Source organism: Rhinolophus sinicus, linkage group LG12 (genome assembly GCF_036562045.2).
Source record: "Rhinolophus sinicus isolate RSC01 linkage group LG12, ASM3656204v1, whole genome shotgun sequence".
NCBI classification, from domain to species: Eukaryota; Metazoa; Chordata; class Mammalia; order Chiroptera; family Rhinolophidae; genus Rhinolophus; species Rhinolophus sinicus.
Genome location: NC_133761.1, coordinates 62,400,799 through 62,426,883, shown reverse-complemented (window position 1 = coordinate 62,426,883; position 26,085 = coordinate 62,400,799). Strand labels below are relative to the sequence as shown.

General features: G+C 35.7%; 1 protein-coding gene across 9 annotated transcripts in view; it reads left to right on the top strand.

Moving 5' to 3' along the window:
- BRINP3 (BMP/retinoic acid inducible neural specific 3) overlaps positions 1-26,085 on the top strand; it is a 260,256-nt gene that overhangs the window by 133,010 nt on the left and 101,161 nt on the right. For all 9 annotated transcript variants that reach the window (XM_074317037.1, XM_074317036.1, XM_074317038.1 and 6 more), the window contains one exon: positions 1,797-1,987. In XM_074317037.1, the coding sequence (XP_074173138.1) occupies positions 1,797-1,987 (191 nt within the window). The remainder of the gene's footprint in view (positions 1-1,796; positions 1,988-26,085) is intronic.

Here is a 26,085-nt window from a genome sequence, read left to right as displayed (position 1 = left end):
GCCCTCGCATATGCCATAGAGCTGCATTATGAGTTCCTAGAATATCATTTGCTCCTCTTTCCCAACTCTGCACCTGAGCGAATTTTTTCTCAGATTCGTTGGTCTTTGTGCGATGCATTCACTCTGATAAAGAGGAACTGTCACTTTAAGAGAACTGAGCCAGGAGCTCGGAGGTCTGTGCACGGAGCTGGGCTTCCGGTTCCTCTGTAGCCCTGATTTCCTGTTACAGGCTACGTTTCCAACTTCCGGTGGCGTGGGTATATATAGCCGCCGTCTTAGACCGCTGCAACCGGGGAGCCAGGGTGGTTTTTTTTTTGGCGGGATACCTGGAATATTATTTGTCCAGTTGACAGCTCAAGTTTCCGCATTCCTTGATCCTCTCTTTCTGGAGGTAAATAACTATTGGGGATTTGTTTGTTTTTATCGTAATCAACCTATATATTCTCTTACTGCTTTCAGATGTTTCCATTGAAAGCTATTTATCATGCACACAACCTATGGCTGTTGATCATTTGACCCACTCATTTGTGTTTTTCGGGGGTATTTTTATATTTCGTCAGCTGCTCTAGTTAGTCTCTGTGATTTCCAGTAGGCACGTGGGGGTCCAAGTACACAGGGAGGATGTGCTTTTCAGACATAATATTGTTGACACCTTATGTCTGATGTCAGTTGGCCTTGCTTCTTGCAGAAATGTATGAGCTTGGAGAGTCACCTCGGCTGTGTCGTTTTAAAATTGGTATTCGTTGGAGAAGAAATGCAGGCTATTCTTGTACTAGAAAATTGTATTTGATATTTTGTAAAACTGGCTTTTCGGTTTGTAAGAGGGCACAGTGCCACCCGGACAGATGGATTCCTGAAAGAATAAGAATCAGCTTCATGTTTGACAATTACGTGCTAGGTGACTATCCAAGAATACGGAAGTCTGCGGATGGCTGGTTCTCAATGTTAAACTTAAATGGCATTGATCTCTCTCTCTCTCTCTCTCTCTCTCCATATATATATATATATATATATATATATATATATATATATATATATATATATATCTGTGTGTGTGTGTGTGTGTGTTTTGTTAACATTTGAACATTGAAAACTGCAGCTTAGTTGTAATATACTTTAAATTTCACCCTTGGGAACCCATTGTCAGTACCTAAAGTGTCCTTGGAGGTTAATGATTTCCATAGCGCTTATTAACACACAGTATTTTAATATATGCCATATGTAGGCAACCTCTGAATTTAACATACATTCTTACATAACTGTGGATGCATATATATACATATATACATATATATACGCGCGCACACATTTTTTTCTGCATTAAAGGTTTGATTGAAAATTTGTTTAGTAATATGCTTGGTCATGTTTGCATTTTCCATGCGATATGTGGCAAACATTTCTGTGTAAATACAGTTTTATATTATGGAACTTTTGTATTATGCACTCCACATAACTTCGTTTTACATATTTTCTTATCTTAATTTGCTTTTTGGCCACATGAGCAATAGGTAAGCTACACTATATGAGAAAGGTAATAAAATACAGAGAAATTGTTCTGCAAAAGTTAGCTAGTAAACATTGACTAAATATGCATGTACAGCTGTCAATACCCCAAGTACTTTTATAAGCACAGGGGAAATATTTGTGAACAACAAAAAAGTGTAATTCCATGCCCTTTTGTTGTTTATCACTCTTTTGTTTCATTATGCCAGTAATTTTTTCTTCTTTCACTTGCAAATCATTGAAAAATGGATTTTAAGTGGAAAAAGGAATAATGCAAAATATTTTTAATGCAGGAGAGGAGTCACTCACAATTTTTGTGGACAAGCGGAAGCTGAGCAAACGATCAGAAGGAAGTGATTCCATCACCAATAGCTCTTCGGTCACTCTGGAGACTCTGCATCAGCTAGCTGCCTCCTATTTCATTGACAGGGACAGCACCCTCCGGAGACTTCACCACATTCAAATTGCATCCACTGCCATAAAGGTACGAATGGGGTTACCCCAAATTTATGTCATACCAGTACTTTTCTTATCTCTGAAATCAATTTCTATTATTTGCATGTTTCACTGATTTAAATAATTGTGTTCCAAAAATATTTTAACATTCTTCCTTGTGGTGAGTTATGTAATATAGTTAAGATGAAATTGTGTGTATCTCGATGTATCTTTTTCAATTGATAATTGGATCAAAGTTTTTCACAGTCAAATATTAACTGAAATACACTCAAAATGTGTCAGTGCGTCCAGAGAGGAACACAGACTCTCTCACAAAGTGTACATGGGCAAAAATCTTGTTTTAATAAGTGATTTATTTATTTTTACTTTTATAATTTTTTTTTTTGTGTGTGTAAATCTTCCTGTTTTAGTTTATGCATTTAAAAGCATCCTGATAAGGGACTTTATTAGTCTCAAAGTGGTCAGTGACACAAAAGTCATTAAGAAGCCCTTCTTTAAGCCATAATTTCCCCCAATGTTTTTAAAATACAATTAAATACAAGTCTTTGGTTATAAAATTCTAGAAGTCAAGATACACCATAATCTAGAATTAGTGGATAAACTCCATGTGTTCACGAAAATCCTTGACTTCTAACTATACGGAGGGTGACTTTATCATAGTTGAGAAAAAAGGAGAATGATTTTTTTTTTTAATTAGAGAGAGAGAGAGAAAGAGAGAGAAAGTACTCTAGCTTGTGGTTTCCGAAACAATAGACTTTTTGACATGTTTCTCTGGCAGTTTAGGTCACCTATTCTCTGTGTTTGGCCAACAGCCATTGCAAAACTCACAGGCCAAAGAGTCGGCACAGTGTGATAGTGAGGTCATAGACTAAGTTAACAAGCTCAAAATAAAATGTCAAGTACATTTCTTTGTGTTCCAACTTTAAAATCCTGTGTATTTTCTTTTTGTTAGTTGACAGAAAAGTTCGTACTTTAATACATGGGAATGCTAGGTAAAGTGAGCCCAAGATATATCGTCTGTGCATGAGATACAGGAGAGAATAAAAGGTGATACAGAAATATTCTTAGCTTAAGGATAGCACAAGTAATCCCACCCTTCAATATTGCCATTTGATGAAGTTGGAAAAAAAAAGTTCTATAGATGTCAGTTACACAGTTAGCATTAGTTTATTTCTGACTGTAGGACTTACATTATATTCAGTAATCAAGTATATAAGTAGTGTTTATGCTGTACAGATAAAAATGGAGCCAGCACGACAGAAGATGTTTTAGTTAATTTAAAAGTATTATTAGGTAGGTTATTGTTAGAGATATTTAGCTTGAGGTTGCTGAGGAGATAGAGATTTTTTCAGAAATCAATTCCGATGACATAGACAAGAACTTAAAGTGCATTTTCTAATAGAAGACATCATTGTTGTAAGTGTGTTTATTATATGGCTATTGATTTTTTTGCTCAGCACTAAGTAGAATTATACAATAGAGTTTTTATACACATACTAAGAAAGAAAGATTTGCTGATAGTTCATTTGAAGACTCAATGGATATTTGTACTCTCTTCTCCCACGGGAAAGGTTGTATCACAAATGTCACATGTTTCAGTGGTGGAACCTACTGTATGCAGGCATTGTTCTTAGACCCTGGTGATATACTAGGAGTGATAAGGCTTCCTGAGACTGGTTATCTGGCTGTGTGGTAGAAATGAGACCCAAAGGAAAGTGACTTTTATGAGTGATCTAAGAACAGCTGTGGGGAAGAGAAGGGAGTAGCTTGGAATGTGGGAAGGTCAAGCGTCTCACCTTGAGGGGGCTACAGGGTATGCCCATCATCCGTTAACTGTGGGAAGGGGTTCCAGAGCACATCGTGGACATATTTTAAAGTGTGTGTGGAGTGGCTGGGGATGGAAAAGGGGAGCTTTAGATCCAGGAGAGGAAACCGAGAAAAGTATGAAATGATACAAGGATGGATTATACCGACAAGTAGAGTCATGTGCCACCTAACGATGTTTCGGTCAACAAGGGACCCCGTTCATGGGAGTGGTCCCTTACAATTATAACAGAGCAAAGCTTCCTATTGCCTGGGAGGTGGTAGCCATCAGAAAGTTCTAGCACAACGCCTCACTCCCACGCTTGTGGCGATGCTGGTGTGGACAGACCTCCTGTGCTGCCAGTTGTATAAAAGTATGGCACACAACACTGCTGTCATAGGTGATACCTTCTAGGAGTACACTCCATGACCACAGGACAAAATGGCCTCCGCACACATTCCTCAGAACATCTCTGCACTTTCGGTGGAGCCTGACTATACACATACCTTATGCTGTCCCTGAGGACAAAAAGGAACGGGCTGCTGGTGACAACATGGCTAAGAAAATAGTCCCAGAAGTACACAGTTGGATGCAAGACTGAGGTGGGGGTGTGGACAAGGGAGGTAACCCGACCTTTCAGGATTTAAATTAGGACAGACTAGAGTTCTCTTCTGGGACAGTTGTAATGTCACGTGACTCTGGTCCAGGCTCAGCTGCAGCCTGAAAACTCGGGGAAATGCTCTGTGCTGAGGTATGGGTCCTTGTGTGCAAACACGTCGACAGGCACCTTGCCTCACAGTGCACACTTTATGGGCCTGTGCGTTTTTTTCGGGAGAGTATCCTTTATTCCCGCTGGTTATCAAACATGTCCCTGCACAGTTAAAAGGTGTCTCTCCTCAATTATAAGAGTATAATTGCTTAGATGCAAATTAACAGGGTAAGAAGAGCTGAGTAGGTGGGAGTATGGTCTTGTAGGTGGAATCTAAAGCATTCGACTACTGAAATCCTTTAGATTTGAATATATAATTCAGTGCAAATTGTTGTAATATATTTGAAATCGAGAGCTTAACTCCTTTACTAAATCCCTAAAGGTTCATGCGTGGCTTTTATATTTTAAAGATTCAAACTAAATGTAACAAGATGCACATTTTCTTTGATTAGGTAATACACTTTGTATTTTGAATGCCAGATAGTAGGCATTTAATTTCTTGAACAAATTCACAGAATTTAGGAGACACAGTATTATTGTTAAAAAGTAAAGCCAAATGAGATCATTATCAGATAACAGCAAAAATATAATTAAATCTGCAAAAGCACGCCTGTTTTTTGTCATGCTAATTCTTGCAAAACCACAAGAGTTGGACAAATTGTGTTAACTATAAGCCAGTTTCTAGAAAATGGAATAGAACAATTTATTGCTTTCATATCTTATAATTATGAATGTGAATGTAAATTGCAATTCATTAACACACATCTGTAAATAAATAATAGAATGGCTCAAATGCCTAGTTAATTAACTGTTATTCCAATTAATGGCCTTTATATCAAATATTATTTCTCAATGTTTAGTGCAATAATATGTCAAAAGTATTGTCTATAATTGGCCTTTTTGTTTTCAGAAAATTCAATCCAATTGACTGGTTATCTAAAAGATCAAACTAACATTCTTTAGATTTACTTTAAAATCGTCTAAAAACCTTTAATATTATGTGATTGACAATGATGAGAAAATCAAAACACATTATACAGGTTAGGGAAAATTTAATCTGTCACCTGACGTGGTATATGCATTTTTGAACATTTTCTTAATATTTTCAGTTCTAAAAATCAGATTATATGCAGAGAGGAAAATTAAATTATTTAATTAAAGATTCTTAAAACTTTTTAAAGAGCTTAGCTATGATTTCCTAAAATTCTAATCTACCTATTGTATTTCTGACGTTTTTCTAATATAGACAAAATAGATTATTAGAATTATAATGTTTAGAATTTTTTCCCAAAAATGTTAGCAAAAAGCACAAATGGTAAATTTAAATTAACAGAAAAATCAATATTGCGGCTAAAAAAGTACATCTTCAAATGATGTTTTAGTGCTGCATAATTTACTTAAAGAGTTTTGCAGGTGATGTTGAGAAGAGGGTCCTTAAAATCTTGTGCTTTCTGTTTTGCGCTGCCATTTATTTTTCCTCTTTGCTTTTCATTTTCATTAATTTCTAAAAATGTATCTTTACTTCATTCATGTTTCTTCCTTATTTGTCCAGTATAGTATAAAGGCAGTTAAGTATAATCTTCATTTATGGTGCAATGTTTTTATTTTTTTTTATTTCTATGTATATAATTATAATTTCTCTTTTCTGATATTCCCAATTTATTGTATATATTGCCTAACTTTTCTACTAGATATTTTCACATAGTCATTGTCATTATTTTAAAATTCCTATCTGGTGATTTCCATATCTTACTCATATTTGAGTCTGCTTCCATTGTCTATTTCCTGTTTTGCTCATTGGGTTTACTTTTTCTTGCCTCATCACACTGTGTGGAAAAAAAAAATGATAATAAAAATAAACAAACAAACAAATAAATATGATTTCCTCTAAAAATAAACATACCCCTTCCTCTGTTAGGCTTTTGTTATATGTCCCTAAGTGAGTCTAACTTGGAATTGAGGTAGCCATGTGCTTTCTTGAAAATTAACTTGATTTACTGACTTATGGCTTAAAACACCTGGAAGGCAGCATTGGTACTGGTGCTTTCCTCTTGGAAGGGTTTGGGGCATGGCCCAGAGTGAGATTCAGGAGATTACACATTCTTTACATGCTGCTGCCAGCTTTTGGAATCATGGGAAATCTTATTCTGCTGCAAGGTTTGATTACCAATCTCCTGGGATCCCGCAGCGTTATCTCTGCTTTCCAGTCTTGTCCTGGCTTTCCTCGCACTGGGAGATCACTTTCCTCCATGCTGCCTTATCCCTAGCCTTTGGAACGTCAATGCCTGGTACTTGGCAAAAGCCTGGAATGCCCCAGAGGCATCTTTCCCAGTTCTTCCCATCTTGCACTCTGTACTTGATGAAAGCCAGAAGTGCCTTGGGCGGTTTCTCTCAGTTCTCTTACCTGCTCAAGCTTTTGGTGAATACAACTTTGTACTTGGGGAAACCCTGTGTGTTTCTCTCAGTTATGTTGTTCACACCTTGCCTCCTATTTATTATTCCCATGTACTCAGTGAAGGCTCATGGCAGCAGTTCACTGGGTGAGTGTATACTGGCTGTGGGGCTTCCTGGTATTTTAATCATCATATCAGCAAAAACAGCCATTAATCATTCCTTACTGATTTCCCTTTACCTTATTGATGGCAGATTTAGATTCCTCGTCTCTGCCAGTGATGAAAGAAGCTACCTTCTGTCCCTTCCCAGAAAGATCCAATCATTTTCTGGATTTTGGTTCATTTTCAGCAACCACATACTCACAGTTAAGCAAAAAAACTTTGAATTTGAGTTTATCTGATGTGCTTTCATTGTTAGGGTGAGAATAATGGTCTCATGAATTTCTACACCATAGCTAGGATTGGAAGTCCTTACTTTTAGCCTCTACCGTTTCATTCCCATTTCTCTCTATCCCATGATATCGATATACATTTATTGAAAACGATATATAGTATTACATTAGCTTCTGTTCTCCTACAAGGTCATAGAGATTTCCTGGAGATATGAAGAAACTTCAGACTTTTATTTCATACTCCATTACAATTCTAGCATCACTTCCTGTTGGATTGCATAAGCTCTAATATTATATACTTTCCTTCCTTAGAGATTTTAAAACCATTTATGAAATATTTATAGAAATCACCAAGACTGAAGCTAAAATATAAGCCCTACTTCAAGGCATCATGTAAAAATATAGACATGGCTGGCTTCAGAGTAGATCTTGCTAAATGCAACATAAAAAACGAGCACTCATCTGTGGGGCAGAGCTGGCTTCCATAAGCATAACCCATTAAAAGTAGACATGATTGTATGAGTACCTTGTCTGATGGAATTAGCCAAGTGGTGTTGGAGAAGGCCCAGAGTTGAGCATGCTTAATCCAATCCTTTAATATCACTAATCAGGTGTTCTTTTATCTTTGATGGCATGTATTGAACTTGGGAGGGAGTTGGCTAAGAGTGGGCTTCAGGGTAACCTTAGCAAAATTCTTGTCAAGGAGACATTAGGCAGAGTAAAATAGTGTCTTTTCCAACATCCGAGACATCTTCCTTAGATTGAATGTGCCCAGTGCCTCAAGATTTTCAAAGTAAACCTCTCTATATTGTGACCACTGTTATCTGAATAAGTCTGTTTCATTGCTGACTACATTATCTCCACCATGAAAAACAATTAGATAAGATTTTTTGAAACAATAAGTATTGATCAGAAAATCACCCTGCCTTCAACCAGAGACACAGGTTGTTTTGATTTTCCTTTGTTTTGTTTCAGTATAGCTATCAATTTTAGATCACCAAATTTATGCGAATCTTTGTTTCTCATTTAATCTTTATTTAGAGAATGGACGGAAAATTCAATAGCATTGTGTCAGGAGTCATGTCTTTCTCCAGGAATTTTGAGTTGGTTTATTAGAAACAATGATTTGGAACAAAGACTCATGAGCAATACTTTAAATCCATAAATTCCTGAACTTGATTTCTTTCCACATATGAATTACATTTGCAGTCTCCAGTGGAATATAAAAGGACTACATGTTAAGTGATTCCACCAGTAGAATCTTCTTTTGTTTCACGAAGACCATTAAGACTGCCCACCAGTCTTGCTTGGAATGGTCACTCTGTCAGACATTAGCAAAAAAAAACCCTAAAAATAAGTCTAAAAACCATCTAAAGGATGTGTACAATCAGGCTCCCCTCATGCGCTGTCTCCTTGCTTACTGTGTATTTGTGTATATGTGTATTTCCCCACATGAGTGTGTGCGTGTGTGTGGGTGTTTGGTGGTATTTATTAAGAGAGCTCTGAAATCTTAACTGAAACTCTCCCACTTACCAGTTTCCCCACAACTAATCAAGCCAACCTGATCTACAAAACTCAAACGGATCAAGGTTATAGAAATAAAAATCAATGTGACCAGAGGGTAAGGGGGATAGGGGATGAGAGATGAGGGTAAGGGGGATCAAATATATGGTGATGGAAGAACTGACCCTGGGTGGTGAACACACAATGGGATTTATAGATGATGTAATACAGAACTGTACACCTGAAATCTATGTAATTTTACTAACAATTGTCACCCCAATAAATTAAATAGAAAAATCAATGTGGACATAGGAATATTTCTTTGCTAATTAAAGTACCTTTTAAAAATATAGTAGAAAGGGAAAAAAATAGAAAAAAAAATTCACAAGTCTAATTCAGATATTTTGTTGATTGCACAAAGAGAATTTTGATTTTACTTCTTCTACATTTTTGTTTTCAAAGTGAATGATATTCTGATTATGGTCACATTCAGGAAATAGAGGCTATAACTATTTCTTGACCTTCTTCCCAATTTAGTTTGTTATACCGAAAAGATTACCACATTATAATATCATGTGATGTGATCTCATGTAGATTTAATGCTCATTTTAAAAACAGCTTTATTGAAATACAGTTTATATACCATACAATTTACACATTTAAAGTGTCCAATTCAATGTGTTTTAGTATCTTCACAAATATGGGCATATATCTAGTGATATAGATATAGATATATAGATATAGATATATGCCAGGGATGCCAAAAAATGTATACATATGACTTGTATTCATCTTTTGTCAATGATATATATCGACTATTACAATTTTAATACAGTTTTTTCCTTTCTTAAAATGTGTCTACATTTTTTGGCACTTTCTGTAGATAGATAAATAGATAGCTAGCGAGCTAGATAGATAGATAGATAGATAGATTTAACTTTAGTTATTATGCTTTTCAACTCTAGAATATTTGGTTGTCTTTATAATTTCTATCTCCTTATAGGTACTCTGATTTGATGTGACATTGTCTTTACATCTTTAGTCTTGCTTTTCTTTAGTTCTGTGAATATATTTATAATGGCTACTTTAAAGTTTTTTTCAGTTAAATCTGACTTCTGGTTGATCTCAGAAGTAATTTTTATTCTTCCTTGTTTTCCAGTAAGTGGGTCATAGTTTTCTCTTTCTTTATATGCCTCATAAATTTTTTTTGTAAACTGGACATTCTAGATAATATAGGTAGCAACTCTGGGTACTGTTCCCCAGTAACCAAACATCTCTAAAAAACAATTTACTAATTAATAAGAAATATTAAATTATTGAATAACTTATAAGAATGAGTGAAACATCCTTATAATTCATGACTAAGACCTAAAAAATATAATCAGGTCTTTATTTTGTAATGTGTAAAAACAAACTCTTTCTAGAGCTCCTCTTAGCCCCCCATGACCATCCCTCCTCCCTCCGCATTTGATGCCGTTCAAACTTCCAGACGTATAAAAATGGGAGGATTTTAAGACATAGATTGGGGAAAGAAGTAGATTTTCAGAAAAATGCTATATAATTTTAAAAAATAGTCTGCCACTGCAAGATGCTGCTGTCTAAACTCATTAATGTTCACACAGTTTCCTGTGAAACAGGTACAAACCAAATATGTCAGATATGTGGGTTGCCACAGAGATAAGAATCTTCATAGCATCCATCACCTTCATAATTATGGTTCTCGAATTCCAACAGCAAAGAGTTCTGCTCAGAGGGAGTCTGCAGAGATCAAAAGAGATCATTGCCGATTGGTCTACAGAGCCATTATCTTCTGTATCAAATAGTTTCAATAATCTTAAAATCTTTGGAGTCCTAGAGACATTCAACCAGTTGCTAGGGAAGAGAAAAATACTTTTAGAGGTCTACAGTAGAGCAAAATCCAGAAAATTTTCAAGCAGCACCAGTAAAGCCACCTTTAGGAAAGAAGAAAACAAGGAAAGAAAGGAAAAAAAAAAATGTGTTGAAGCCTTTACATAATATAGAGAACACCTTTTTTATGGTGATTAAGAACAAATGGCAATTTATACTATACGTTATAATTCAAATTTTAATTTTATTCATAACATAGAGAAAAATCAGGAAACAGGCAAGATAATTTCTAGGTTATAACACATTTCCAGTTGAACAGAATTGTATATCTTGTGTTTTATTGTTACATGAGAGTAAATGCCAACCAGTAGAATTAACAGAATGATGGGAGAGTGTCAGCAAGGATCATTATGTGTAGAAGAATTTAACTAAACAGATCATCAGAGATTTTTTTTTTTTTTTTTTTTTAACCCCACTTCAGGACTAAAGTTCATGTTGCGTCACAAATGCATGTTGGCCTGGGAAAGCACACAAACAACCTGCTCAGGAATTCTTTTTGTTGCTTTATCTGTTTCTGGTTTTTTTTCATGATCCACCACAATTTCCATTAATGAATTCCTAGGTTTATAAAACCAATTTCACTATTCATCTTTTTCTTTCTTGCTGGACTTCCCTCCCATGCTATCTTAAACTGATTACATTGCATTCATGTCTCTAAGGTCTCTTTGGTATCTTTCATTTATTCATTTAAACAATGTACGTATTCAGTCATGAACGACTCATTCTCTCCTTTATTTGAATAACAATATGAATGCTAGAGGCAGAATATTCCAGTAAGTCCCACCGCTACAGATCATTGGTCATGTGATACCTGGACAAATGACAACACTCAATTTCTCCTTGACTTAGGTCCATCATCCATAGAATGAAGATCATATCAATTTGTTATGAGGGTCAAATGAGTTAATATTTGAGCAAGGCTTAGCATGAAAAAAAAAGTGCCAGAAAAGGTTAGCTCTACTTATTTGGTGTATGGTTATCAAGCACCTGTTGTAGCCCAAGAAGTAGCTTATTTATTTTCCAATCTCTCCACCCAGAGTTCAGTACAAGATAGGAGCTCAATAAATGCTAATGGAAATGAAATGAGCCTTGCTCAGCATGAGGAGAATTGATGACGTTCTGCAATCAGAAGCTGCCGCAACCCCAGACATCCCAATCGCTATAATTAGCTAACTGGTTTCAGCTATGACATAGGTGATGGAACAGCTTGGATCAGTTTTGCAGGCATCCCCGATAGGCTTTTTATCTTTCAACATCCTCATATATTCTGCCTCTGAGCAACAGAGTAACAGCTCTTCCAGTAATCAGGAAGAAAACACAAAATCCTCTTTTGGAAATAGCTTGTTTTTTAATAAGGATACATGGTTACTCTCTTATGATAATTCTGTATGTTGTACTTCCTGTTCTCCAAAGCATCCAGGTCACAGCACCGCTGAACTAGAAAATTGCATGGGAAGCTCTTTGGCACAATCTCCTCATCTTTGAAATGCCTGCAGCACTGAGCATGTAGCACTTGCAATATTGTATATTCAGAGAATATTTGTTTAATGTATTTTTTTGAAATAACAGCTGCTGGTAATGAAGGTGCTTTATAGGAGGTACAAATTTCTTCCTAAACTATGGACAGATTAACTATCTGTTGAATTTATTTTACAATGTATCTTACAACCCCTCTGTAGAGAAAGTGCGTTCTCTGTTTACTGAGTGAATAGGAATTCATTTTTTTTCAAAATTATCTTTTTATTAATAGTCAGTGTCTAAATCCAAAGAAAAACGGGATTGGTTTTCTTACATTTGATAACAGCCTGGGATAAAGCAAGAAACTTTCAGTTGGGATTGGAATACATGCATGGATTATGAGCTTTCTAGATTTTGTTTTGTTTTGTTTTTAATTAAGAATTTATTTTTTAGAACAGTTTTAGGTTTACATTAAAATTGAGGGAAATATACAGAGATCTCCTCCCTCAAATATGCATAAGCCTCTCCCATTATCACCATCTCCCATCACAATGGTATATTCGTTACAATTGATGCACTTACCTTGACACATCAGAATGACCCAACGTCCATAGTCCATAGTTTACATTATGATTCACTCTTGGTGTACATTGTATGGGTTTGGGCAAATGTATAGTGACATACATCCATTCTTGTGGTATTATTCAGAGTATTTTAAGTGACCTAAACATCTGTGATCTACATATTGATCCACCTTCTCCTTTTCCTCCCCCCTCCCCCCACAAACCCCTGGCACACATTGATGTTTTACTATCTCAGTATTTGTTTTAAAGGATACTATTAAACATTGTGTTAAGGTAAATGCAAAAAAAAAAAAAAAGATTACTTGCATTGTAACTGCTCCCTCTTCTAGAACAGGTTCATCTATCTACCTGACAACAGATGATCACCAGCTATTGTTAGACATTGCATGTTTTCCTCAATTTCTTGTTGTATACCTGGCCATGGAGTTAAAAATGTGACGGAGAAATAGCCTCCTATTACCCGCCTCTCTGCGTAATCGTACCTGTCACCTGTTTCAGCCTGTCACGTCATATCAGAAAAAGGCAGGGAGCAGGAAGTGTAGAGCTCTGATTCGGGAGCCCCCGCGCCTGGGTTGGTACCCAGGGTCACTAGCTAGATTGTCAGAGCTGCTCAATGAACTACGTTCTCTATCAGTTTAGTCATCTGTAAAAGGGAGGTGACAGTATCACTTACGTTGTATGTCCATCGTTAAGACTGAAAGAGTTACTACATTTAACATGCCTAGACCCTCCTAGCACAAATCAAGTGCTATGCAAATGTTTTATTAGTTATGCCCACAATTACAAGTGCAAGATGAGGCAAATACACAGAGGACTCAGGGAAAAGCTCTAATACGGAAACACAATTTGTGCGAGTAGAACTCAGTCAGGATCCCCTTAGCTTTTCCAAAAGAAGTTGGTTTTTAAAGAGGGAACCAGGTCAAGGGTAGAGCAGGGTTCATTACTTAGAACCGAGCTGCAATACAATAATCTGTTTTTTGGAATTTATGAAAACTCACAGATCCTGAGATGAAGGCTGGGCTTTCTGGTGAATTTATTTATGGGTTCCCACCTGTAATCCCTGGAAGGCTGTTGGGAAAAGTAATTTGTAGAACATTCCAAATTCTCCTTTCCAGATTTCAGGGAATAAAAATGATTTTAAGGATTTCAAACTTAGCCTTCTTTCTATGAGTGATCATGTTCAACTTTTGCCTAGATTGTTATTAATTAAGGATATTGAGATTATTAGGTCTAGGTGTTCTTGACTTGCCTTTTATCTTTTGAACAAAGCACTTATTTTTCATGACTAAAGCGGGTAAGTAACAGTTTGATATCACTCTTCTTAAATTATAGCAATTTTTAACTCATTGGAAAGAGGAAAATCATAGGAAAGGTCATCTTCAAAAATAAACCTTTCATTGACTTAAATATTTGCAGTTTTGAAAAAAGAATAAGGTATGAAGTACAGTATAAGGACATAAATGACCTATATACCAGTTACTGTTACCTGTTACCTCAGTAAAGGGAGGGCATTGCTAATAAATAATTGTGCATTTGAGATCATTTTTATTAATAGAAATATTGACATCTAAGAAATTATGGCAAAGGAGAGCATCTGTTTTAAGGATTTCATATTTTATCAACCCTCAACACTCTCTTGACAATTCCTAAACACGTACTTCCATTCCCATCCTCAAACCCAAGTTCCCCTCGAATTTTTCCAGTCACCCTAAAATGCTTTTCCTTTGTTTATCACATTTTTATCCCATTCTAACAGGTTAGACATAAACTGTTTGTGTGCCATTTTCTCTGTTTTTCCTCTATACCCAATCAGTCAGTGGGTTCTGTTGTTTTCTCAGGTTTCTGCCCCTTCCTCTCCATTCCCAGCAGGAACCTAGGTAGGGCATTTCCCACTGGAGAGCTCCCTAGCTATTCCCCCACCTCCCCCACCCCAACTTCATTTTATTGACTTTCACATGCAGCCTGCGGGCTGCCCCAAGGTAAGTCCTCTATGGTACTTTCTTGAACCATACTACAAAGCTGCTTAGCACTTGGAAGGTTTCTTATTTCCTATTATGTCTAATGCTCCGCAGAGAATATTCTCTGGAATTGATGGATGTAATGCCTCTGATCAGTTCCTATTCCACCATCACTGACTTGAGTAATGATAAAAAGGAGAGGCTTATCAAATTGGTGTAAACTGGAAAGAAAGTGAACAGAGAAAGGAAGAAAACCATCTCAATAAGCCAGAGTATAAATGAATGTACAAATGTGACATGTTAATACAAGTGCGAAGTTAAAAAAAAAAAAAAAGATAATGCGTTTTTCTTCTTTAACATTCTAAACCTTTAATATATTATCCCTCCATCTTAAAAGTTAAACAATTTTTGTCCAGGGAATTAAAGAAGACTTAGCTAGGTTTAAAAAGTAATTTGCTGTGATAAATAACACCAGATTTATTTTATGCCACTTGCTAACTGATGTTTTCCCCATTCCTTTGCTCAAGAGGGACTCAAAGTTTAAGTGATCGAACTCACTGGAGTATATACGGGACAGAGACTTTATATTTCAGATTGCTGCTTTTCCCTCCAGCTGGATTGTAAAAGGTTGAGGTTAAATTACTTTTACATTTTAAAGTGCACTTTAAAGTGCATTAACTTCCTAACATTTCTTCCCTGAAATGCTACACTAATTTGATATTTGTCCTATATCCTTTTCCTATCTAACCTAGACAGAAATCTGAGTTGACCTTAATTGTATTTTCCTTACTTTTAAACTACAGTCCTTTTGGCAATTTCTGGACTCATAAATGGAAAATTTTGTCATCATAGAAATGATTACACATTTTCTTTTAAATGTAGAGGTTTCTCTGAGAAATATAATAATACTTTCAAGTTTAAAATATATAGCATTAGTCATTTGTGACTTATGTAAGTAGAAAAGGTTGGAGCCTGTTTTAGTTAGGTGCATGAAAAATGTACTCTCACCTTCACATAAGTCAAAAATGGCTAAAGCAATTTAGTTCAAACTCTGAAACAAGTTCACCTTTGGTCCAAGTTAAAGCTTGAAAAATCTCATCTAAAATGAAATTATGCCCAGAGGAAACTATGACCTGAAAAGAAGATAAAAATTTTTAAATCTTTCCTTTTTTTACTTAATAAATACAATTCTTGCTTAATTTAAAACATTTCATTTTTCTTGATGCTTATTATTTTGATAGAAATCAGTTATTAGTTTTTACATTTAGAGCACCTAATAGTTAAATTGTATTATAATAAGATGAGTGAAAATGTTTAACTATTCCTAGTTCAATTAATAAAATCAAAATTAAGGCAAAATGTATACATACTAAGTGATCCTGTAATTACTAGATATAATAAAATGTTCAGTGTCTTATGTCAGTGCAAAGTTGTCTGGAAGTTTACAAATTACCCAATTAATTTGCTTACTTGGTGAATGTTTCCTTGGGATCTGTGATGTACTCAGCACTGTTAGCTGGCAGCCCTGTACATAAAGGAAGATGACAGGATTTTTTAGCCTGGAGGTATTTTGTTGTGAGGCAGATATCTGGAGAAAAAGAGAGAGAGAGAATATGGTAAAAATAACTTTAATGCATGGATACCCACTGATTCTTGTCTGAGAGAGTTGGTAAGAGGGCTCAGAAATATCTGACCTTGGTCTTAAAGGATAAATACTAAGGTAGTAACATGGGGGGAAAAAAATCCAGATAGAAGACAAAGACTTTGAACTGTGGAAGATTATGGCATCTAAGGAAATGTGAACAGTTTCAAAGTGTCTGAAGAACTCTGTAACTGATTTGTGAAAAGAAGTCTTTACCGAGGTTATAATGATGTAAATTTACTTTTCCCAATTCTTTACTCATGCATTTAGCTTTTCCCAATTCTTACCCATGTTTTTATTTTTAGCACACTCTTTGCCAAATGAGTTTGTGGTTTCGCCAGTGATATTTGGGGGCATTTTCCTGTCCTTTTAATGGTGGCCTTAGTCATGTGACTTTGGTCAATGGAATGTTAGCAGACATGACACATAGGCTTGAAATGTACTTTTGCGGTTGGATTTCTATTCCTGTGCTTCTGTAATTGTCATGTGAGAAATTTTCTCTAGAAAGTCATTGTCTCTTTATGCTAGTCTAATCGGGCAGTTGCAGCAGACACACAAACCATTCAGAATAAATCAAAATAAAGCTGTTTTTAGCACCAGCTAGTTGACTATGGAATCAGTTCAAGGTAGTTACAAAGATATGTAAAGAAAGCAGGAAGTCAGTTGGTGGTCTGTAGCAATCTTCTGACATGTCAATAATTTTGTTGTTAGAATAGGAAATTGATCAACATTATAACTCAGAAACATAATGGAGGACGTATTGGATTAGAAAAGTCTAATGGCGTAAAAATTACTTAGGATATTATTGTGGTAAATAATTGAAGAGTAGATAAAGACCTTAAGTTATGCAGTAGCAGTAGAGAAACATAGTGATTTGGGAAGGTAGAATTTGCAGTATTGCATACCATCCAGTGGAAGGTATATGGAGAAGCTAGACAACGTGAAAGTGGATTTAAGCCTGAGCGCTATGTTGGACATGGTGCTTCCATTCATTTGATAAGGTTTGGCCGAAGACTGGTTTTATGTATCCACAACTGGTTGTGACACAACATTTATGAGGTATTTGTGAAAATTCCAATAGTTACATGTAAAAGATAGGTGCAGTTATGGGTCTTCAAGTTCAAGAGAAGATTTAATAATAAGGAGGAAATATGTTAGAATCAGTAATATGTAGATAACAAGTGAAGAGGTGGGGGTGAATTAAGTCAGTCACCCAGAGCTTATTGTTCAGAAAGAGAAGAGGGGCATTCTGGGAAGATGGCAGTTGAAAGAGAAGATTGACTTTCTTCCATTCCCAGTCTCCATCCCCACCCATCCATCTCTCCTGAGCCAAATAGGTTTAGGTGCCCATAAGGAAAACAGGCCCTGAATAGTATGAGAACTTTGTGAAGTGTTTTCTTTCATCTGAGATGACTGCAAGCCTGGCCCCACAGCTTCTGAAAGTTTTAGTTTTGAACTTTCGGAAGCATTGATCCCAGGGAGAATTGAGCAGGCAAAACTTGCTGGCCATATGTGAGTATAGCTTTGTTTTCCTCACCTTCACAAACTGAACAGTAGTTGAATAAATGGGCATTTTCCTAACCAAGGCAGGAACGCACCTCAGGGTGGAGAAGTTAAATCCCGCTAGATTAGCAGAGAGCTGAGAGGCTACTGCCATTCCATTTGAGCCCACAGTGCATGGCACAGCCCTCAGCTGCTCTCAGGATTGCTCCTAAGGAAGTGTCCTCGCAGTTGAAACAGAGTCCCAGTGAGTAAAGCCAGAAAAAAACTATCAGACCATGTCTCGGGAGCCAGAAAAGAAAAGCACAGAGAACAATCCTTAAAAACCTCTAAAGAAACACAGCTCATAGAGAACATTCTTGAAAAATTGAAAATATAGCTCATAATACTTTACTATTGATAAAAAAAAAAAAAAAGTTTAACAATTAATGGAGAATTGGTACAAATAGAAAATTAACAGAAAATATATCTCAAAACTACAAGAATGGAAAGAAAGAAAAATTCACAAAACTGGAGTTAGGATTGACTATAGATGATATACTCAGCAGATATAGCCTTTGAATATATAGAAATTCCATAAAAAAAAAGCACACAATACATAGAAACAGTGGAATACAATTAATAACCTACAAAATGAAAACAAATTCAACTCAGATATTGGATAGCTATTCAGTAGCAAATCTACCTAGTTTCCTCACTCATAATAGATTAGCAATAGACTTTCAGAGCAACAAAAAAGACTGCTAGCGGGAGGCACAATAGTTATATCAATAAATGAAGTTAAATGTTTACTAATGTGTGGGAAGAGTACAGCCAACCTACAGCAGCTGATATAATACCTCAACCCAATAGCTGAAATAACAGCTTCTAAATTTCCATCAGGTCCCATAAATACATCCCCAAATACCCTCCCTGTACTCAATATGTTATTAGGTAAAGACTACTCATATGTCAAGAAAAAATGAAAGATGACATTATAATTTATTTTGAAAGGTAGATTAACTTTCTATTTTTGAAAATCTTTCATAGAGAATAAAATAAAACAATTTTTTTTTTTTACAAAAAGTAAAATGAGTCAAGGTTGAGTTGTTTAGAATAAATCACGTCTTTAAAATGATTTTCCCCAACAATGTTCAATGAATGAGATGTGAATGAATAGGGATTTCTTCGTAATCTTTCATAGAAAAAGGGAAAACATAATTTAAAATAATATACCCACTGAAGAATAGTTTTCTTTTCCTTTAAGGTTTTTTATTTTATTTTTTTTACCTTGGTCCCTGTTAGTGTTTAGTGTGGCTAAGAATCGCCTGCTTGAATGGTCAAGGGGCACCCCTAGAGGTTCAAAGTAAATACACCTAAGGCCTTATAACCATGGGTCACTCCATGCGTGAGGATTCGGACTGCATTCTGAGAAACGCTTTTGCCGGTAAAGTTCCAGGAAGTGCCAGAGGTACAATGGAGGAACAGAAATCCTTGTGGCACCCTGGTCGCTGGAGCACATACATAGGAAGAAGTAACACAAAGGAGATAAGGTTCGGGGAAAGGTGATAGCAGAGGAAACCAAGAAATGCGGTGAGAGAGAGTTCACATTGGGTTTTTATTCTTTTGTTTCTAAATTTTAAAATTAAATATCCCAGGAAATGCATACTTTAAAAATTACTAAGCATTTTGTCTTTTCCATTTTTTTATGCCTCCAGTGATTTTATATGATAAAGTATTATGCTAGTTCTAATCCTCTGGCTGTGTTTCAACTGCAAAAACAATGTGTGTGTGGGCGGGGGGAGCGGGCAGCAGTACATAATGTGATCACAGTATTGATGAATGATTTGGCCAATTTATTGCTTTTTCTTGGCTCTTAAGAATTTTCATAGTGTATATGTAATTCATGTAGACCATAAGATTCCTCTTTCTCATATATGTGTGTGTGTGTATATGTGTATATATATATAAATATATATATACACACACACACACACTTTTTGTGTGTGTGTTCATTTATAGTTATTTAGTGCTGACTTAATGATTATCAGTTGCTAAAGAATTTGGATTTATCCTAACTTGTTTTGGGGAGCAATGCCAATTTTTGTTTGTGGGGGGGGGAGAAAAGAAATGCCAACTGTTTCTGTAATGGCCAGTTAAAACAAGAATCCATTTTTGTCTTTCTAACTACAACTGACTTTGTAGAAATTTAATGTGATACACTGATCAGTTCTCTTAGGCGCTTGTTTCATTGGGTAACAAATGGAAGAGTATAACAGTCTATGAAAGTTTAGCTAATCTGTGCACAGGCTGACTTGTCTTATAAGAAGATAACTGAAGTCAGGAGCTTTTGATATGCTTATGGAATTCCGAAATATTCAATGCTTATGAAACTTCAAAGGGTACTGTAAAAAGTTTAATATTTTTAATCATAAGCAATAAGAAATGCTTTGATAAATAGTTCTGAATAGTTAATATTCGATATGGAATTTCGGAGGAGTATTACCAAATGTTGGTAAAAATATTCTTGTTTTCCCAAATAAAATAGTAGGTGCTGTGGAGAATGTCATAATATACACTATACTGACCCATCAATTAAAGGAGACATTTTAAAATCTTAATAATGAAATAGTGCTATTAAATTTTAAACCCAAAAGAAGCTATGTCTAACCCGGTACCCTGCTGTAGTATCCTAGTATGGCGGAGCATTTTGTGGTAGATGTTTTGACAGTGACAGAGTGTCCTGGGGTGCGCCCACTGCTAACCGTGCCAGTTGGCAGTCTCCGTGATCCTGTTGCCCTTGTCCTCTAGCGTGGCGATAGGTGCTTTGCTTCCAGCCCTTGACATTTGCATCTGCACAGTTTTCAGTTACTTTGTGAAAAGGGAGCAGAGTAGATAATCCAGTTGGTAAGTTTTTATATCCTCTGGAGCATCAGCTCACAGTGAACGCTTGGCTGAGACTGCAGGGTGAGTACCAACTGGCCAGTGTGGGTAGATTTGGAAAAACGCTGATAAAATACATTACACAACAGTGATTAACGAAACGGGTTGCTCTGTTTAGTGTGTGCCTATGCTCACCCATCCTGGCAGCAGATCTGCTTTGTGAACTAAGTTGCATTTGTGCAGTTGTAGGTGAGAGTCTGTAATGTCTTTGGTATGTGTAGTCCGACTGCTTCTTTGCTCATTCCGTCAAAGAAGAGAGAACCCATCAAGCTTGAGGAAGAGCTTAAAGTGGTTGAACCTAGAGCTATAAAAAGGGCTTGGGGGGAAAAATAAAAATAAAAAAGCCATAGGGAACCGACCGTGCATATACTTTTACCATTAAAAATCACTGTCTCCAAGGGAGAGGCAATTATGGGCTGAGGACGCTCTCCTAATTCATTTCTTCAATGAGTTTGTTATATTAAATAGCCTGTCATGTACCTCCTTTTATTTTCATTAATGTGGGATAGCTGACAACGTTGTTGTTGAAAATGATTATAAAACACTATTAGTTTTATCTGATGATTTCAATAAGCTCCAAAAAAAAAAAAATAGTTTCGTATTCTGGACTTGGATTTAGAAATATTTTTTACCTTTGTGCTTTAAAGTTTGTGGTCATTTTAAGTAGATTCCATAACTAAAAGTCAAGGAGATGCAGTTCATTGAAAAATTCTTCTGAATGTTTTACTTCTTCCATTCACTCCTATTTGTAAAATAAATGTACTGAATGCTGCCTTGGATTACATTTGTTTTGATTTATTTATTTTTTACATGAAACAACAGTAAAGAACCACTAGGCCCTGGATTCTCTAACGTGTACTTCCCCTTGTCCCAGGGAAGTGGCCTGCTGACCCACAGTGGCAGTAACAACTGCAGTGGCTGTTTAATAAGTGTCACCGGAATGCAGACCAAAGGCCACAGCCCTGAACTGGGTTGTAGTCTGTATTTGTTGATTGTAACGGCTCTGTGGCAGTAAAACTTTACTGTTTTCAGTATTAATGTTGAATCCATCAGAAAACACTTAGCCAACTGTGTAATCACAAGATCCTTTTAGACTTCCTGTAATGCAGTGCAAGGCTAACACCATCATTTACAGGTACCACAGATGTAGCCTTTAGAAAAATGAAGGTTTTCAAAATGTATATACATGCAGTAAGAAACCTAATGAATTTCTTTCTTTCTTTCTTTCTTTCTTTCTTTCTTTCTTTCTTTCTTTCTTTCTTTCTTTCTTTCTTCTTTCGTTTTTCTTCTTTTTTTTTTTTTTTGGTACAGAGTTTCTTGCAATTGCTGTGATTTTAAGCTCTGGGTTATTTAAAACAGGAATCAAAATAGCATCTGTAGGAGTGAGTGTATAGATTTGGCCTCTCCAAGACCAATCAAGAGCCATGCATTTAAATTCCATGGTAACCATGGGTTAAGCATAAACAGGTCTGATGTTGTTTGGCAACCTGCTTGTGACTAAATTGTGCCCAGTTTACTTTATTCCATATCACACTGAATACACACTTTAAATATCTGAGAAAACTTCTCTCTTCTAGCCCTATGTGTAATTTTATAGTTTAATGTGTGCTCTAAGAGCATACATACTTTTTCTCTCAACTGGTTTACATGGGGCTGTGTGTGTGGGGTGTACATGTATGTTATATTGGTGAAGGATAATTTATGGGGCATGAAAAAAATAGGTTAATCATTGTAACCATGCCTGGACTTCATGGTGGCAAGTACAAGTGAAAATTGTCCTGAAGCGATTACTGTCCAAGCAGACATCCTCTGCTTTGTCCCTTAATAACATGTGTTCTGTCTTTTGTTTTACTTTCCTCAAACCTTAATAGTTTATTTCACATGCAATATTTTGTCAGCAGTGTTTTTCATTTCTTATGTTTTACAATTCATAGTTATATCGTTTATTTTGTATATTTTATGGATATACATAACTTAATATTGTTTATAATCATACTTTATCTTGTTCAAGTGTTACTATTTTTCCTGTAGTAGGACCTCTAGACAGCTTCTAAAAAAATGGAATCCTGTAATAAATGATTATAATGGTTAAAAGTATGTTATCTATTGATATTGTGGGACATGGCACTAGGAAAAATGGTTTTCAGTCATTTGTGTAAATAATTCAGCAATGGTGTGTGCTGCTTTACATTGAATTTGTATCTGATTTGTTTTGTGCTTATTATGTGAAGAGCAGAGTCATCAGACATTGACTGTAGATCATGTACTATTTTAAATTTCCATTAAATAGTTGGAGCAGGTTCAAGCAACATTTGACAATGTAAACTATATGTTAAATCATGATATTAATTGTGTATAATGTACCAAGTATAATGCTTATTATTGTGTAGTGATGCAAGAAAACTTAATGTTGATTTACTCTTCTAGTTTTCTCTAGAAGACATGCAGCATTTTATAGGTGAATTTGCACTTTTCCAACAAAACATACTATGATAAAAGAATTTTAAAAAATAAGGAAATCTTTGCTGCTGAAATAGATTTATTCCAATATGACCATTTTGGTTTTATGAGCTTCTTATATTAACAATATGTTTTCAGTTTCATTTCTTAATTAAATATTAAGCCCCAGGAACATTGCAGCAGGACATAGAGCTAGGCCTATATGGAAATTGTAGTTTGATATTAAATGCTTAGTAAAATGTTGAAATCAGAATTAGTGACTGGTAGAGGAAAAATAAATAAATGGTAAAAATATATTTAAACAACATTCTCATTTGAAAGTAACAAATTATATATTCATATAATTTCAAATTATTATATCCAAATTGTAATTAATTAACATATATCATATATAATTATATACAATTTATATTATATGATATAGTTATCATATGTACTTAATTATAACATATACTATCTAAAATTTATATAGTTACATATGTAAAATTATGTTTTAGTATCATGTTATATAATTAGCATATATAATTAATTTTAACTATGTATAAATTATATACACACACATATATATATATATATATCAACATTTTCTAAAACTTTTCATTAGTTGATAACTTTACAATCGTAAAAGATCCTGTATGTGTAGAAACAGATGTAAGCATACTGTTTTAGGACATAATAGAAACTAATCAACACTTGTATTTTGCTTCTTAGAAATCTAGTGTAGAGTAATATAAGAATGTGTGGGAATTTATATTTTGAAGTTTAATAAATTAATACTTGTAATAAAAACCAGTTCATTTGGCCTTCAATCAAAGTATACTAAGAAGCACATTTATAGCAACATTTATTGTTCATGAGAATGACCCAAGATACTACACCATATAATTGACTTCTACATCAATCTATACCGATTAAATTGTACTCTGTTGTAACGTTATTGCAAGAGAGAGACACAGACAGAAAGAATGGGAATTAATTAGATTGATCAAGGCAAGCAAAGTTTCAAAAACTTAAGTATAGAGATTGGAAAGCCGCGATGCTTTTTGAGTGAGTATTTGATTTATGAGTCAGGAAGTTCCAGCTCTCACTTCCCTTACATGCTACCCAGCAAGCTGAACAACCTCCCTGGGTTCCAAGCACCTCATTTGTATAATGCGATGGGAGGCTGGATGATTCTGGGACCACTGATAGCTCTAAAAGTTCACATGGGCTGGAACTGCTGCGTTTTGTTCACCAGGTTCTCAAAGTTTAATGAATTAACTAAAGTATTCTTTTGTAATGAAGATTTCTAACTAAGAATAAAATATCTATTCGTCCAGTTCACCATTATTGAATTCCTACCACGTGTCAGGTACTGTGTGTAATTATGAATAAGGGAGTTTTCGGTTAAGTAAGTAAAGAAGTTAATGTAAACAGATGATTGCAAAGTAGTTTTAGAATTGCCATAATAAAACATAAAGAAAGCTCTGTGGTAAGAGAAACGAGTGAGACATTAAAATATCAGGAGGCTTTCAATCTCCTATTCCTATATTTACTGGCCCATACCCTGTGCCTGTGTCTACTTCCATGATTCTCTGGGTTGGACAGGATGTCTCCCGCGGCCTGGAGCTGGGCATTTCCCCATCTCAGTTGGACTCTGATAGTATCCCCGAAAGTTAGATTCTGCTTACCTAGTTTTCCCTGAGGGCCGGCAGGCCTTGAGAAGAAGAGTGCTGTGAAGTATTTAAAAATAGGTTCTTTTTCAACTGCCCCTATGGGAAGCATGAGGGGATTTTTCTTCAATATTTTCTGTGGGAACTTGGTTGAACTCCTAGAGAGAATTCTCAAAATATTGTGAGGAGCCTCTCTTTGAGCAGGTTCCCCTGGAGTTTTCAACTACTGGACTTACTCACACTGACCCTCCAGCAATCCGTCAGTCACCTGTCAGGTTTTGAGTTCCCATGGTGGCTTCTGCTCTTGAGTGTCTGCCCTGGGAAGCCAAGCTTTGCAGTGTTCGCTGGTCTGTCTCTGCAATGCCGGGGGCAGTGGGTTGCATTGCATCCTCCCTTCTCTTATGAATTCAGGGAGCATTGTTGATTTTCAGTCTGGTCAGGTTTTTACTTGTAGGAACAAGCGGCAACTCCCAGGCTCCTTACATGAGAAACCGGAAACCAGAAGTTCACTAGGATTTCTTTATGTATTCTGGGTATGAGACATACATTGTGTATATGAATTACAATTATGTTCACAGGTATTGTCGATAAAGAAAGAATTAGTAAAATGAATAAGTTTTGACAAAAAATGTATACAATAATACAGCTTTATTTCTATTAAAATAATCAGTCCTTACATTAAATGAGGACACTTGTTAAAACATTGGAAATACAGTGCGAGCCAAATAGGGCTGGTGTACTCTAGGTTAGTGTTACCTTTAACAACCCCCCGCAAAAAATGTTTTTAAACTGTGTTAGGTGAATAAAGAGCAGAAAGATTATTTCTGGAAGAAGGAACATTTGAAATGGACTACATGGTAGGGCATTCTCAGGGAAACAGGGGCAAAATGTGGGCCAAGTTAAAGAATGTAGGCAGAACTGGTAATGCAGTTTTTCTGGAAGGAAGTACTAATAACACGTTGCACTCCTCGCTCCACACCAACCCCCAACGTAGATGCGTTTCTCTTGATGCAAGTACAGTATGGGGTAGGCAAAATCTCCTCATAAATATTAGCATTTATTTTGTATTATCTAGGGAAGATGTCGGTCTCTCGAAGAGATAATTGAACCGAGAAGAAAGTCCTTATGCTCTTTCACTGAGCATAACTCAGAGAAAGGTCTACATTGTACTTGTCAAATATTCTTTCATTTCATACATATGATCAATGGTAATATGACATTATTCAAAAGCTACTTCGATA